General features: G+C 38.3%; 2 protein-coding genes across 6 annotated transcripts in view; one reads left to right on the top strand and one right to left on the bottom strand.

Moving 5' to 3' along the window:
• Positions 1-3,302: 3,302 nt before the first annotated feature.
• emei (transmembrane protein 161-like emei) lies at positions 3,303-12,532 on the bottom strand. Its single transcript, XM_034973985.2, has 9 exons — positions 12,401-12,532; positions 11,953-12,315; positions 11,564-11,643; positions 10,958-11,173; positions 9,433-9,549; positions 8,388-8,528; positions 7,630-7,804; positions 6,668-6,883; positions 3,303-5,680 (listed from the first exon to the last, which is right to left on the bottom strand). Exons 1-9 carry the CDS (start codon positions 12,401-12,403, stop codon positions 5,561-5,563), a joined length of 1,431 nt encoding a protein of 476 aa, XP_034829876.1. The 5' UTR covers positions 12,404-12,532; the 3' UTR covers positions 3,303-5,560.
• A 630-nt stretch (positions 12,533-13,162) lies between these two features.
• Positions 13,163-17,978, top strand: part of Vha100-1 (V-type ATPase subunit a family protein Vha100-1) — a 52,787-nt gene continuing 47,971 nt past the window's right edge. For all 5 annotated transcript variants that reach the window (XM_034974255.2, XM_034974257.2, XM_034974258.2 and 2 more), the window contains exon 1: positions 13,163-13,454. In XM_034974255.2, the coding sequence (XP_034830146.1) occupies positions 13,338-13,454 (117 nt within the window). In that variant the 5' untranslated portion in view covers positions 13,163-13,337. The remainder of the gene's footprint in view (positions 13,455-17,978) is intronic.

Here is a 17,978-nt window from a genome sequence, read left to right on the forward strand (position 1 = left end):
TGGATGATCAGTCAGTCACCTTTTGCTTTTATATGTATGTATATTTAATTATTATATTTAAGATAAAGGGTGTCTATTATTTTAAAATGAACATTACAGCTTAAATTATCACGTATGGTATACTAACTAATAACGATACCTGCATAGCCCCAAAGAGAAGAAGAATCCAATAACGATGTATCAGATATAATGAGCAAAAACCAAGTCTCAGATATTTTGTAGCACAAAGGATTAAGTACTTAAACACCCGTTTTTATTGGTTTTGTGGTATATCGTGGTACCTTCAAGGTTGTTTTATCAGATTTTTGACTGTCTCTAGCTACGTTAAAAGGGGCATGGTCACACCTAATCTACTGAAAACAATGGAAAATTCTTTTGTACGAATAGGCGTGCTGGCGTGGGTGGGTTTGATGAACTATTTGCAGTTCAAAGTTCTATTGCATAACCTAGATCAAATATCAGCATAGATTAGAAGTGTCAACGCATGGAAAATTGACTGCGTCGTGTAGGTTAGTCACTTGTCTGTCACGCGGGAAAACGCATGGCAGGCATATTCTAGAAACACGTTATCGAGTCGGCCATGGGTCATTCAGAACGAAGCAGAACAATGGTGGAAATGTATAACCAAGAAAATCACAGAATATAACCTACATTTCAAGCCGGTTTTGATGATTAAAAAGGGCGTAACCACGTGCCAAAATATGCTGAATGGTCAAAAATGAATAGGCAGAAATTAGGATTAACATGGGGTTATCGTATTTCTAAAACACGGTCAAGAACATGAGAAGTTAATGACTTATTCAGTAGTTCAGCAGTTACAATAAAATGACTCATCAGATAGTACAAGGAAGTCCCAAAACGGAACAACCAATAAGAAAATGCTAACCTTTTTGGGGAAAATAAGTAACAAAAATTACACAATTCAATCAAAATGGGGATGCAATGAAAAGAAATACTCACTGTTTTATCTTCGCTTATAACTTCAGTAGACTTAAATAGTAGTACACTCAGCAAAGGTGCGCGATTGTCGGTCTCTTTTCACGTAATAAAATGGCGCCTGACGCAGATGAAGCACTTTATATGCAATCGGCGTAATCGCCCGAGGTCACTCGAGTTTTCTGGAATATTCCGCCACGTCAGCCAATAGGATCAAATATATTTTGCCGCGCTTGACGCTGATTGGAGGTAACACCAAATTCCAGAAAGCGTCACTCCAATGTCATCGCGAACAGAACTGTCATAGGTCAAGCCTATGGCTGTGCTCGTATCGATAAATAATCTTATCGATAACTTCAATAGCTCGTAATGTTTTTTTACCAACAAGGAAAGCTCGAACAATTATTTTTCAATAAAATTCAAGATCAATCAAATCTTAGTGGTAGAAGCCTGAACTGGTTTGTGATAATTATTCAGCATGTTTTACTAGTTTAGTAAATCGGTAACTCGGTAAATCCTTTTTTATCGCTGGGAAACGCGTTTACGTAACCCCACCTGGAAGCCAGCCAGCTACCCAACCAATTAGCCAACTGGAGAAAGGTATTTGTGACTCGCCGGCCGAGAGGTGACCGGAATACCCACTAAAACCCAGCGGTGCTCCTGCATGTAGCCTGGTGACTGGGTCACGGGAACACCGAAGCAATCAACCACGACCCAGCCAGTGACATCCGCCGAGGTGGATCCTCCACCGGGGACCCACTCACGAGGTCCCCCACCATACGTCCGAGGCACACCAACTATGTGCAAATTATACAGCTATAAACAGCAAAAGCTGTTTAGTCTTTATTTCCTTCATTTTTATTTTGAATTTAAAATAAATAGTTATCGATACTTAGTGATCTATCACTTTTCGCCATTGTATCCCACAGGTAACCTACAGTTTTTCAAGAAGTTGACATTAGTGATACCACAGATAACCTATAGTCTAGAGACAGTTTCAACTCAGCTGCATTATGATTTAAAGAAAATCAATTTAAATTAGGCTAAATAAATTTTAGAAAGTCGACCTTGTAAACATAATTCAATCAATATAATATTATTCATTAGCAGTCCATTTATTAGGGTTCCGTACTTCAAAAGGAAAAAAGTAACATAAGAATAAGATCACTTCGTTGTACGTCTGTCTGTCGTGTTTGTCAAAAAAACCTACAGGGTACTTCCCGTTGACCACCGACCAGAAAAAAATCCGTTGACCTAGAATCATGAAATCGGCATGTAGGTAGGTTTTATAAGTTATATCACAAGTGCCTAAGTGGTAGGTAGCTAGCATAATAAAATCAATACAGGTTAGGTACCACGTGCAAACTGCATCACTATTATTCGGTTTTGTGCATTGCGGTGCAATCAGGGTGCAATGTTATTTTATGCCATTGCGTAATAATTTGAGATCTTTAGATTAAAAAAATTGCAATAGCAAGTCATTATTACTTATTAGCTGCCCCGGCGAACTTCGTTCCGCCTCAGTCGATTCAAATCCTCGTAGGTACTTCAAGGAATATTATAAAAAAAGAATTAGCGAAATCGGTTCAGCTGTTCTCGAGATTTGCGATGAGCAACACATTTAGTGATTCATTTTTATATTATAGACTAGGAACTGCCCATCATGCCTGATGCCTGAGCTGTTTGTGCCTAGATCTGATAATTTATAGTTAAATCTGTCAATTCGCACTTGGCCAGCGCGGTGGATTCTCTTTACGAGAGAAGACCTACTCAGTAGGTAATGAGCCGATGATGGGTTGATTATGATGATGTAATCGGGCAGCGAACAGTAGTGCAACTGCAAAAGTCCAAGAGCCATGGCTCAAATAGGCACAATCTATAATAGTCTATAAATAATCTCTGGAACTACTGAACCGATTTTGAAAAGTTTTTCACCAGTAGAAAACTACAATATTATTCCTGAGTGACATAGGCAATATTTTATTTTCAAAAAATTAGAGTTCCCTACGAAAATTGTAATAAGCTACCCATGCGAAACCGGGGCGGATCGCTAGTATAAATATAAAAGGAAAAAGTGACTGACTGATATCTATCAACACACAGCTCAAACTACCCGACGGATCAAGCTGAAATTTGCTGAAACCCCCCCGGATGGGTTCGAAACTAGTCGGGCTAACGTAGACTTAACATGTAAGTAAAGCCGTTGTGTGATATAATATGTATCATGAAAATCACTTAGGATAGTTTAAACGCTAAAATAAAAGAGAAGCAACTTGCTTACCTTTTAAGTCAGAGGAAAAATAGATTACCATAAAGTTAGCTAACTACTTAATAGGTCGGTGGGGTGTGCACGAAATAAACATCAATAAATGCAAAACTTTTAATAAAAACAGTCAAACCTAACAAATAAACCAAGTACCATAAAGGGCATTGAGCTTATAAAAATTCAACAAACACTTATCTAAATATATAAAATGAAAAAAAAAGTGACTGACTGACTGACTGATCTATCAACGCACAGCTCAAACTACTGGACAGATCGGGCTGAAATTTGGCATGCAGATAGATATTATGACGTAGGCATCTGCTAAGAAAGGATTTTTGAAAATTCAACACCTAAGGGGGTGAAACAGTTGTTTGAAATTTGTGTAGTCCACGCGTACGAAGTCGCGAGCATAAGCTAGTAAACTTAAAATACTTTCTTCTTCTTCATTCTGGGCTGGTAACTTATAATACTATCCTGACACGTAAATACAAATACAGTACGCGGCATAATGTATATCGACATTTAGAAGGAGATAGCAAATTTGTAGAGCGTTGTCCTTGTCATTGAGACCGACAAAACGTCATATAGGTATTAGTGACAGAGACAACGCTATACAAAGCCGCAATGTCATTCTAGCGAAAAATAAAATTTGTCCGCAAATATGTCCTCGCTGTGACATATTTGCAGACAAATGGGCTGACCTCACGGGTCAGATCTTGTACTTTTGTGAAAATTTATAATTTTGCTTTTTAAAATTTATAATTTTAACATTTTTTTGTAAGTATATTTATGTTAGTTAGTACTCGTAGTTTAATTAGTGTAATTGGGCTTTATGGCCGTTCTAATTGAATAATAAATAAATTTAAAAAAAAAAGGCCGATGTACATTACTTTCTGCTGCGTACTGTATTTATGCACTATAATATTTTAGCACATGAAACAATAAGATTTTCAATTCCAGTGGTATAAGTCCCGCAAATTGCTAATGCGCGTGGCCGCCATTTTAGTGATGTCAGCAATAGACTGAAGTTTCGAGCTGATGGTATATTTTCATTTCTGCTGACGTCAAAATGACGTCATTTCGATGCTAATGAGACATGGTTCCAGCGCAATAGCAATTTGCGGGACTCATATCAAACGATATGCAGTAGTAAATAAAAACTATGGGCATCTTTGGATAAGGAAGTTTTTTTTTAATTTATAGACTAGCGCATGGCTGCAAACAGACCTGCGGGATGATTCGCTAACTCAGTGTCTAACACGAAATGATAGCCACCGAGCTCATTTGACATTTGTTGGTTATACTTTTTTCTTTTTTATTAAGAACATTAGTCGAGTTAGCTGACTAATATTCCCCTTTCCCCTCCAATTAAGCGTAAAGCTTGTGCTAGGAGTAGGTACGACAATAGTGCAACGGATGGGATTTGAACCGGCGACCTTTCTGTTTTCAGTCCTTTAACCGTTGAGCTATCGAGGCTCTAATTGCTGCTTGATTGAGTGATATTAAACTAATTTTTAAGTAGAAAACAGTCAATGAATTAAATATAAATGTCAAATGAGCTCAATGGCAATCATTCTGGTGGTAGGGTTCGGCCGTGGTTAGTTTTTTTTAAAAATAATATTAGCCATTTTTTAAATGACTAATATTCCCCTTTCCTCTCCAATTAAGCGTCAAGCTTGTGCTAGGAGTAGGTTAGACAATAGTGCAACGGGCGGGGTTTGAACCGTCGACCTTTCGGTTTTCAGTCCACTCCTATACCGGTTGAGCTATTGAGGCTCTAAAGGTTAGTCACCACCGTGCCAGCAAAGACGTGCCGCCAAGCGGTTAATCGTTCCAGTACGATGCCGTGTTGAAACCAAAGAGGCATGGGTTTAATAAACACTTAAATACCCCTTCCAGGTTAGCCCGCTTCCATCTTAGACTGCATCATCACTTACCACCAGGTGAGAGTGAGTCAAGGGCTAACTTGTTCTGAATAAAAATCTATACTAATCTATACTAATTTTATAAAGAGGTAAAGTTTGTAAGTTTGTTTGTAGGGGGTAATCTCTGGAACTACTGAACCGATTTTGAAAATTCTATCGCCAGTAGAAAGCTATATATATTCCTGAGTGACATAGGCTATATTTTAGTTTTAAAAAATTAGAGATCCCTACGAAAATTGTAATAAGCTACCCGTGCGAAGCCGGGACGGGTCGCTAGTAAATAAATAAAAGACACTGAGCGAATCAGCAGCTGATGCAGCCTAAGATGGAGCGCGCTTGCCTAGGAAGTTGGTCTGTGTTAGACATAGATACGTCCACATTGAAGGGTGTCCGACAAGGGCTTCAGCCTAAGGGCCACGAGTGTCAGATCAGATCACGAGATGCGGAAGTAGGACTGGTACATGGAGCCGAGCGCGGTGGTCAAGAACCAGGAAAAGCAACACCACCACGTCGCGAAGCCGAACACGCCGCGGTGCACGTCTTCCGTGAACACCTGTTGAAAAAAAACCGGCCAAGTGCGAGTCAGGCTCGCGCAACGAGGGTTCCGTAATTCAGTCGTATTTTTTCGACATTTTGCACGATAATTAAAAAACTATGATGCGTAAAAATAAATAAAAATCAGTTTTAGAATGCACAGGTGAAGCCCTTTCACATGATACCCCACTTGATATAGTTATCTTACTACGAAATATGAAAATACTAATTATTAGTTCATGACCACAATTTAATTTTTTTGTGTGTGATATAACCACAAATTCACAGTTTTCAGATTTTTCCCCTAATACCAGCTATAAGACCCACCTACCAAATTTCATGATTCTAGGTCAACGGGAAGTACCCTGTAGGTTTCTTGACAGACAGACAGACAGACAACAAAGTGATCCTATAAGGGTTCCGTTTTTCCTTTTGAGGTATGGAACCCTAAAAATAAAATATAAACCGGCCAAGTACGACTCAGAATCGCACACCGATGGTTCCGTTCTAAAGTCGTATATTACGACATTTTGCAGGATAAATCAAGAACTATTATTTATAAAATAGAATAAAATCTATTTTAGAATGTACAGGTATAAGTCCTGCAAATTGCTAATGAGCGTGGCTGCCATTTTAGTGACGTCAGCACTAGACTGACGTTTCGAACTGATGGTATATTTTTATTTCGGCTGACGTCAAAATGACGGAATTTCGATGTTAACGAGACATGGTTCCAGCGTAATAGCATTTTGCGGGACCTATCTACCTACCAAATTTCATGATTCTAGATCAACGGGAAGTATCCGATAGGTTAGATATAGGTTTACCTATAGGTTCAAGGGTATCAAAATCTAGTGTTCTTCCCATACACTATAGATTCTGATACTCTTGAGAGACACGACAGGTAAACAGACAGACAATTAAGTGATTCTACAAAAAAAAAAAATTTTTTAATACGGCTGGCCCACTACTGATCCCGGGTATTCTCTCAAAAAAAATATCTTACCATTTTCAAATTCTCCCAAGCCATTTGGAACTGCTCCATCCCTTCCATAGTAACTGTAGCTTTGTCCTCACTCGCCACCGCCTCCCCTCCAGTAAAGAGGGCGCTCCAGGAGTACCCCCCTAGTGTCTTGTACATGAGTGCGAAGTAAAGGCACATGATGATGGGACACACGTACTGTAGCGCCACTACGCATAGGTAGTAGAATACTGACGCTACCTGGAAAAAGAAAAAAAGAGATAGCGCATTTTTGTCGAAACAAAAAACAACATGGCGCATTTTCCAAAATGGCATATTTTTGTCGAAACAAAAAACAACATGGCGCATTATCCAAGATGGCGCTTTTTTGTCGAAACAAAAACAACATGGCGCATAATACAAGATGGCGCATTTTTGTCGAAACAAGAAAAAGTTGCGACAGTCCACTAAAGTTCAATAAAATGTGATACCAACACGATGGAAGATTTGAGGCCCTATTTTAAAATGGTTTTCAGATTTTTATATCCTAATTTTTATTGCCATTCTAGACCTCTTCCCCTTTAGTGAAGAGGGCGGGCCAGGAGTACCCTAGTGTCTTGTACATACGTGCGACATAAAGGCACATAATGACGGGCACATGTACTACGCATAGGTAATAGAATATTGTACGCTACCTAGAAGAAAAAATTCAATTTTTTTTAGATCTTACGACCTCGGGAAAGTCCAAAACTATGTGAGAACATGAGAAGATCCATATGGCGAATTATAGCCCAAGTTTTGTTTCCCCGCCTACCACCTATGACGCGGCATTGACCCCGTGGCATCTATCTACGTCACCCATTGTGAACTTTTACAAAATACAAGTTTTTTTACATTTTTTTTGTGGTATCGTATCAGTAGGTAATCATCAGTACTATGACCTGTTTTAGTTTTTGCTAACGTTCTAATCTAATTACACCTTGTATAGATGAATAAAGAATGTTGACCTTCTTCTGCAAGTCGATATTAGTGATTCTGCCCGCTTCCTTCTTCTGCACATCCAGCCGCCTCTGCGCCATGTCCAAGTAGGCCTGCAACTGTTGCGGCATCAGCACTATTCGCACCACCACACTGGACACTAGCAGCACGAGGCGAAGAGTGTCGAATGCCTCAGAGGTCATACTGAAACAAAAATAGATGTGACGGATGGATGGACTGGATGAAACTATAAGCCCTAAAAGGATTCCCTACTGTAAATAGTTTAGTATTAATAAGAGCCGTGATAGCCTAGTGGTTAATACCTCCTGTTCGGAGGGTCGGGGTTCAATCCCGGACTTTTTCCCTGGAAATTATCCATTCAATATCATTTTTATCAACAAACATTTTACTTATTTGACGGTATTTTTCAAGGTAGGGCATTCGTATTTTAAGGTGAGGCGTTGCACCACAATGCCCCTTCAAAGATCTTCACAGCGAGGTAGTGTCGTGCGACCGGCCGCACCCACAGCTAGGCCAGCACGAACGGCATCGCAAAGTTGACGTTGAGCAACAGAGAATTTACTAACTTCTCTCCGTGGGTAGAGTACAGTTAGTAACACTTACAGAGGTTTAGTCATCCCGCTGAAGATCCCCACAGCGAGGTAGTGTCGTGCGACCGGCCGCACCCACAGCAAGGCCAGCACGAACGGCATCGCAAAGTTAACGTTGAGCAGCAGAGATTTTACTAACTTCTCTCCATGGATAGAGTACAGTTAGTAACACTTACAGAGGTTTAGTCATCCCACTGAAGATCCTCACAGCGAGATAGTGTCGTGCGACCGGCCGCACCCACAGTAAGGCCAGCACGAACGGCATCGCAAAGTTGACATTGAGCAGCAGAGATTTTACTTTGTTATCGCTGCAGTACCTGAAAAAATATAATCATATGTGTTGTATAGAAACAGCTGTACGGTACGATGCCGTGTAGAAACCAAAGGGGTATGGGTTTAATAAAAACTGCCATACCCCTACCAGGTTAACCCGCTATCATCTTAGACTGCATCATCACTTACCATCAGGTGAGATTGCAGTCAAGGGCTAACTTGTATCTGAATAAAAAATAAAAATAAATAAAAAAAAGCTGTTCCTCTTCTTGAATGTTGGCAGCTGTGCAGGGTTTTTCCAGACCCTGTGTCACGTTGACCACACAACAGACAGCTAGTCTGTGGCCCAGCTGGAAGCGGGTGCGTCCTGCGGGAGCTATTCCATACTCTCCGACCCACTCTCGATTAGGACGCGTCCACACTCCACGCATCTTCCAATTCCTTGTAAATATTAAGAGTTTGTTATCCACGCTGGCCGCCGCGCAGGATGTTAAGAGTGAAATTAAGACATATTTTAGTCACAATGTGAACATACCCTATGTCTATTATCTATGACCAATGATGTGCGGTTTCTTACTTCCCTATTAGCTTGACTCATTGAACAAGGTACAGTACGCGGCCAAAAGTGATGAACATGTAGGTATGAGTGACAAAGACAACGCTCTACAAAGATGAAATGTCATTCTAAAAGCCGATGTTCATCACTTTCGGCTGCGTACAGCTGCACGATTGCCGTAGAATGAGAGCTACAATGTCACGATCGCAATCACCTCTGATCGGTTGACGCTCGCTCACTATTAGCTACAATGCATTGTTGCAACAAGAATCGCACAAATTCAGCCAATTAGAACAATTGAGATTGTAATAATGATTGATGCAGGTTTTAGACAATCGCCCTACTGTATATTTAAGTATCAGAGACAAACTAGGATATAAAAGAATCTTTACCTCAATGAGTCCCAGTGCATCCTAGCCACCCTCAGCCCGGGGAAGGTGAACAGTGTGCCGATGAGGGCCGCCCAGACTGCTAGAGAGAACTTGATGATCAGCTTCGATGCTGGACCACTGGAAATTATTACAAGTAAATAATAAAGACCCACTAGGTGGACAGCATCAGACGAGTCGCAGGGAGCCGCTGGATTGAGGCGGCGCAAAACCGTGGCATGTGAAAGTCCCTACAAGAGACCTATGTCCAGCTGTGGACGTCTATCGGTTGTTGATGATGATGATCAGTACACATATTATAAATGCGAAAGTATGTTTACTAGTCGGTCTATTGATTTGTTGGTTTGTCTTTCAATCACGTCGCAACGGATCGACGTGATTTTTTGCATGGGTATAGTTAAAGACCTGAAGAGTGACATGGGCTACTTTTTATCCCGGAAAATCGAAGAGTTCCTACGGGATTTTCAAAAATCTAAATCCACGTGCATGAAGTCGCGAGCATCAGCTAGTACTCAGTACCCTTATTATAAATATACGAAAGTGTATTTGTTTGTTGGTTTATTGGTTTGTCCTTCAATCACGTCGCAAAGGAGCAACGGACCGACGTGATTTTTTGCATGGGTATAGTTGAAGATCTGGAGAGTGACATAGGATACTTTTTATCCCGGAAAATCAAAGAAGGGATTTTTAAAACCCCAATTCCACACGAACGAAGTCGCGAGCATCAGCTAGTAAATAATAAAGAATGATACGTCGAATTCAAAAAGTTTCACAGCAAAGTTGGTATCAGGGGAAAAATTGGCAGAAAACTTGAAACTATGAAATAACAGTGTGTTGTTAACAGCGGTTATTTTTTGAGATTTTGAAATTAATTACTATAGTATCAAATAAAGGTACCTATATTATGTCTTATTCAAACTTAAACTATTTTGATTTTGCTGCAATTAAATTTAAACTTTATTTCTGAAAGTAGTTAAGAACTATTTAGCCAAAAATACGGTATTTCACTAGTCAAATCAGTAACTTTTTATCAAACGTCAAAACGCGCGCTTAGTATGCGAGATTCTATGAAATACCGGTGTGTGACGTCACAATCATTTGACGTGCTTTTTTTAGTTTAATCAATAATTGAAAATGGTTATTCCACTTAAAACCAACAAAGGACGTGGATTATACGTATTTTGGAAGGCCCTCTATTTAATAATCACTGAGAAATAATTTATTTTTGATGTAGTCAAATACCCAATTAGCAGTGGCGTGCAGATCATAGAGGCATAAAAGCACTGCTTACCCTAGTTGAAATGGCTTAAGTGCTCATTTCTCATGATGACCTGTCATTAAATAGGTAGTTAGTTACCTAATGCTTACCCTAGGTTCAAACCCTGAGCACGCCACTGCCAATTAGCATGTTGGTGAAACAACATGGTAAGAGACAATCAAGTGACCCACCAGCTTTGCTGCTTGTTATTTATATTAAAGAAACTTTTATTACTGCATTACTTAGCAATTGCCACAATAGTCAACTTACACAGAAGTCAATCCTTGGTTTTCCAGGAATTTCGACGCATTTTCATAGAAGCTATCATAAGCGGGGTCCACACCTACTTCCAGGTTTGTCTCATCGACTATCAGCACCATCATAGCTATGAGGAGGAACACGCAAAACGCTACGATGCAGGTTGAACGTTCTCCTATGGACTCCTCACTAGTAAAGTACAGTTTTGTGAGAGAGAGTAGAATTTTACTGAGGCAAAATGCTAAGGAAATATTGTGACATATCTTTCTTCACCTGTGATAGCCTAGTGGTAAGGGCGTCCACCTTCTAATCGCAGGTCGGGGGTTCGATCCCCGGCACGCACCTCTAACTTTTCGGAGTTATGTGCATTTTAATTAATTAAATATCACTTGCTTCAAAAGGTGAAGGAAAACGTCGTGAGGAAACCTGCATGCCTGAGAGATCTCCATAATGTTCTCAAAGTTCTCATAGGTGTGTGAAGTCTGCAAATCCCCACTTGGCCAGCGTGGCAGGCTATAGCCTAAACTATTCTCATTCAGAGAGGAGACCTGTGCTCAGTAGTGGACCGAAAATGGGTTGATCATGATGATGATGACTGAAGTTTATAAAAAAGGATACAATGAAAATAATATCACCAGCAAACACCACACCATACTTAAATTGAATTCATCTTTTAGAGGGAATATGGCAGTGTAAATCTGAAAATTACAATGATGATTATTATACAGGATGTAATCGCTGCCAAAAACGAAGACGTGATAGCACTGATGATTACTGGTATGATACCACAAAAAAAACGCGAAAAAATATATTTTGTACAAGTTCACGATATATTGCAAACAAAACATCTGACTGACGCTAGAGCCTTAGAAGTCCACAAACACTGCGTAAGTAGGCCACTCGGCGTCAATGCTGCGTCGTAGGCAGGGGTTAGGGTTTGAAATTTTTGTAGTCCATGCGGACAAAGTCATGGGCATAAGCTAGTTAAATACAAAAGAAACACAAACCTCAGACATAATATAAACAAAAGCAGTGTACAATGAAAAATCCACTATCCATATGTATTCTGTATAAAACCTCAAATGTACCACATCTGACGGAGTAACAGGGGCCGTCTCCAACTGTATATCAAGGCTTCGAGGTATGTGGAACGTTTCTGGTTTACCATTTGATTCGGTCTTCGAACTTTTCTTCCCTTTAGGCTTATCTTTTGGGACACCAGCCAAAGCTTTTAATTCACTATTATCTGGGTACAAATACCGGTATAACCCTTGCGAACATAGTAACCACCTTGCAAACGAGTAATTCCCAAGCTTTTGTATCGCTGATACCATTATTAAGGTAATAACCAGCTGAGCACCGAGCAACGCCTAAAATAAAGACACTTTTTTTTAATGTTCATGGACGAAAATACCACTCTGTAGTCTGTGTATACCAAAGTATTAATAAACATACCATTGCTATAAATTGTGGTTTGACGATAAGTTTAACTCATCTTGGTCTAAAATTAATCCTGCATTTTTAATTTTCTCCGGGATCTTTACATAACCTCAATTTTTGATTTATAAGCAAACCCTATTAATTTAAGAAGACTAGTTATGTCAAAATAATGACGAATTTCACGAAAGAGCAGCATTCAGAAGTAATAAAGCCAAAAGAGATAGACATATAAATCAAACGTCACAGCAAGCGCTTTTTTATTTAAATGGGTATCAAATTTTAACTTGACGATGAATTAACGATCTTCGTGAATGTTCTTAAAGCATTATTATTATTGAAAAGAGAAAATATTTTTTTTTATCTATTAGCAAGTACTTATAATATAGCCTAATTAAGCCTATGAGCCTAAAGCTAGTCTTACCCAATTTTATATGACAAAAAAATAATGAAAAAAAATTGATCTATTTTCATTTTCAAACTTTTGAACAACAGCTTGCTTTGTAAATGCAAGAAAAAATTACAATGACATTTGATGCATCGACAGCTAATTGACAGATTACACAGATTACCACAAACCAGTGTTTCTTGTCAAAAAAACTCCTAATTTCCTAAATTGCATAATCTACTGTTCCAGCTATTAAAGTACTATATAAAATTAGCGCAATTTTTTAAATTATTTAGCAGGTTTTGAAGATTTCAATAATTACCTATGACATTAAGGGTTAGACTTTTTTATTCTTTTGGTCATATTTTTTTTTTAGTATGGTATCCTTACTCAAATGTCGCGTTGCGCACGGATGACAGGTTCGCTCGTTGCTGCAAAAACTTATTGATCGATTTCCATTTTATTTCGGTTTCGTCGCCGCCGAAGTCCGTTCGCCGGCGAATGCGACGGACCTAGTTAATAGTTTGGTTTTATTTTTCCGTGAATTGTGATAGAAAAGCCACCAAAATGGGGTCGTTGTTCCGTAGTGAGGAAATGACTTTGTGTCAACTTTTTCTTCAGAGTGAAGCAGCTTATGCTTGCGTGTCCGAACTTGGAGAATTAGGGCTTGTGCAGTTCCGCGATGTGAGTACATTACGCCCCCTTTTATTACCGCTCTAGTACAAAAGCAAATTATAACATCATAGGCCTTAAAATACTGATATCAATGAAAGAACATGACTTCATAACAGAATAGAAAGTGTCGGTTCTGTGACCCAATTTATTTCTCAAAATCTCATGAAAATCTAAACTGTGACCTAATTTTATACAGTTTATGAGATGGTGTAGATTTTACCAGCCCTGCTTTAATTTTATAGTTATTTATGGTGTTACACATGTGTAAAATTATATTTTTAGTACCCATGTTATCAAACTTGATTAGCCGACATGTTTATTGATATAATTTATGGATTTATAATATGGTCATGGCTATTGCATAGGTATATCATTGATACTCAATGGAAAGAAACAAGAATGTAAATGATTCATAGTGTGCATAAAACAAGTAGTCAAAGCTGAACATGAGGTGTACTTATGTGTTATTAACCCTTACTCTATCTGAGCCATGTAGGAACGTCAGATTGGACTCCTCGATCACTCTAACTAAACTGTGATACAAAAAGGACATGTAAATAAGTTGACATGATAATTTATTTTTTGAAGTTTTATATTAAACTAGCCGCCCGCCCCAGCCTCGCTCAGGTGGAATTTAGAACATCGGCGTGGGGGTAGAATTATGAAAAATCCTGAAATAAGTACCTACATATTTTTCTTTTGTAACCGAAAACCCAAATTTTCATGGTAATAACTTGAAAAACGATGGACTTTCATACAAACTTTCATAACCTATTTAACCCCCTTGGCAGTTCAATTTTCAAAAATGGTGATATATCCCTATTTTTCATTCTTAAACGAAAGCCTGAATACCAATTTTTATCTATGTAACTTTAAACATGATACACTTTCATACAGACATCCATCCCCTATTTATCTCCCTTAGGGAGGGAATTTCGAAAAACCCTTTCTTAGTGGACACCTACTCTTTACAAAGTACATATCCTCCAAATTTCATGTCTTGTCGTTGATATATAAGTTTTAAACTTTGAATTGTATATATTTAGATAAACCTAACTACTCAAGTACATAAGAATTTATTTTGTCAAAAGCAGCCACATTTTTCAGTGGGCTCTAAATCTAAAATTAACTATTTGAACATAACACTGTATGTAATGTATGTACATTGTACATGTTACATAATAAATGTATAATTATTTAATTTTCTCACAAACAAATAAGTGATTCACCTCACTATGAAGCGTTAAGGATTGCTGGCCAAAATAAAACAATTTGGAATTTCCAAGGATGACAGGTTTCAAACATAAAACTTGTAAATATACTTATAAGGTTTTCATTATCATCTTGTAACTATGGTAAGGAAATCCATATCCATACTAATATTATAAAGCGAAAGTGTGTCTGTCTGTCCGCTAGCTTTTCACAGATCAACAGTTTGACTGATTTCGATGAAATTTGGTACAGCGTTGGCTTACATCCTGGGGACGGACATGGTCTACTTTTTATCCAGGAAAATTAAAGAGTTCCACAGGATTTCCAAGCAGATAAAGTCACTGGCATCATCTAGTATGATATATATTTAATGTTTCTAGATAGCAAGTGTCACCCATCCATATTGTGATTTATTTAAGACTTTTATGGCTTCCATATAAAGGCTTCAGTTAACATCTATCAAACCTGCCATGCCACTTTTGTTTTAAAATTCCGATACAAGTTAGCCCGTGACTGCAATCTCACCTGGTGGTAAGTGATGATGCAGTCTTAGATGGAAGCGGGCTAACCTGGAAGTATGTCAGTTTTTATAAAACCCATACACCTTTGGGTCCTACACGGCATCATACCGGAACGCTAAATCGCTTTGTGGCACGGCTTTGCCGGTAGGGTGGTAAATAGCTACGGCCAAGCTTCCCACCACACCGGACCAGAAATTTAGAAATTATACAGTTCCAAACCCCTGCCGGGAATCGAATTCGGGACCTCCCACTAATAAGACCGCAGCGCTTACCAATGCGCCAGGGAGGTTGTCACTTGCCCAGCATGGTGTACTATGTATATTTGTCATTGTCAGAGGAGACACCTGCTCAGTGGTGAGCTGGCGATAGGTTGATCATGATGATGATGAATTGACATCTTTAGAGAAACTGCTCATGTACTTGTTAGGCCAGCATGTTGGGCCAGTGAATTGAAACAATATAGAAGCTGTGATAGCCTAGTGGTTAGGACGTCAGCCTTCTAATTTGAGGCGGGGGTTCGATCTCGGGCACATCTTAAGTGTAGCGACACACTTGCCGAAAGTATGGTGCCGAAAGTTCAGTTCGTATAAGGATCCTTCCTATAAAGGTTCCGTTTTACCTTTTGAGGTACGGAACCCTAAAAAATCTGGAATATTCCAAAATCAAGTAAATCATGTGAACAGCTAATCCAATCATGTGATTTATATAATTTATTAGATTAATTGGAACACAGTACACACCCAATATTTATCATTTTAGTTATTTACTTATCATAAAAATTAAATGTTGAGATTATGATAACTACGTAATGTCTACAATAATAATATAATATAAATTATGATGAAAAAATCTACATGAACAAAGACTTACAAAAATTGGACTCAGCACCCGCAAAAGCAGGCGAGAAAGAGGCGACCTAATTGAAACTTACAAAATACTAAATAATTATTAGAATGTCCCAAATTTTGAGAGCATGTTTCCGAGAAGGAGCAATGCTAGATTTAGGGGACATGATATGAAGCTACAATATCAATTGCCATCGTCAAATCCATTAAAACACTTTCTGACCAACGGAGTTGTTCACATATGGAATAAATTGTCTAAGGATGTGGTAATGTCAAGTTCTGTTAACCAGTTCAAGAAAAGATTTGGAAGACTCGAAGCACTTCTGATATAGACGCATTAGCGAAAGCTGCTTAGTCTATTAAAAATAATAATAATAATAATACATTTAATTACTTGCTTAATAGCTTGTGCTATAAGATCTACCTACTTACCAAATTTCATGATTCTAGATCAACGGGAAGTACCATATAAGTTTTCTTGAAAGACAGGATAGACAGCAGGCCGATTGCGAATCGACTGCATCTATCATTTAATGACAGCATCAATGTCAAAATATGGTTTTCCTATCACGGTTCATTGAGACAGTCCACAAAGGATAGATGTGGACAAAAAAATGTTTTGACAGTTCATTTACACTATCGATAAAATTTATTGTATGAAAAATGCTATTGCGGACGCGTTTTGAAGTTTGATGTCATATAAGAATCTCGACAAATGTTACGTCAAATGAGGTTTTCATTGAATCAACTCGAGGGGTGTTTTTATCAGTGACATAAGCTATCCGCAAATCGTTTTACTACTCATATTAATTAAAATAAAGTTATTAAAGGGATTTAAAAAGGCTATAGTAATTCTTCTGCTAAATAAGAAATCAATTATTAATTTTAGAAGCTAGTATAATAGTATAAAAGCATTTTTAGATTAATATAAGTCTCATAAGTACTTTTAAAAGAATATGTGATGACTCTTTCATTAGTAGGTTTGATGCACAGAGTACATTAAATATAGAGGTATACTAACACTGAGAAATGAGAATCACAGAGTACTTTTTCACACACCTATAACTTCTTGGAGTTATGTGCATTTTAAGTAAATAATTAAATATCATTGCTTTAACGGTGATGTAAAACATCGTGTGGAAACCTGCATGCCTGAGAGTTCTCCAAAATGTTATCAAAGGTGTGTGAAGTCTACCAATCCGCATTTGGCCAGCATGGTAGACTATGGCCAAAACTCTTCTCACACTCAAGAGACCCGTACTCTATAGTGAGCCAGCGACAGGCTGACCATAATAGTATACCTTTGACTCCTTTGAGAACAATATGGAGAACTCTCAGGCATGCAGATTTCCTCATGATGTTTCCTTCACCGCTAAATCAAGTTAAGTATAATTAATTGTTTAAAACGGACATAACTCTTAGAGATGCGTACCTAGGATTGAACCCCCAACCTTCAATTATTCAGAGGTGGACATCCTAACCACTAGGCTCTTCGGGGGACTTCTTCTAAAATTATTCCCCAAAGTAATGTCCAAAAGTCGAATCATTTTCTGATTTAATTGATTTAGCTTTGGAAATTACTTTGGAATTTAAATTATTTAGGCAAATAAAACAACAGTTTGATGGTTTTTTATGTTTTCTTTTATTAAAGTAGATTAGATTCTGACATTTTAATTATATCACCATCTGCTTCTTATAAATCTAATCTGGCACCGTTCATTATTTTATTTGTCTCTGCACGGTGTCCAAGAGCTCGAGTTCACAACATATCCCAATCCATATCTTTGTCAGGATGAAGAAATGAATGCAGCACTGTATCACCTTTGCCTGAAAAAAAATTATGATAACTGAGTAAGTGACCACTGACTGTGTTGCTTAATCTATACCACTAGGCACTACCAGCTTCTGTTTAGGTATGACGTTGTCTGCGAAGACTTTAGAATCAGTGTATATGG

The sequence above is a fragment of the Maniola hyperantus genome, chromosome 12 (genome assembly GCF_902806685.2).
Source record: "Maniola hyperantus chromosome 12, iAphHyp1.2, whole genome shotgun sequence".
NCBI lineage: Eukaryota > Metazoa > Arthropoda > Insecta > Lepidoptera > Nymphalidae > Maniola > Maniola hyperantus.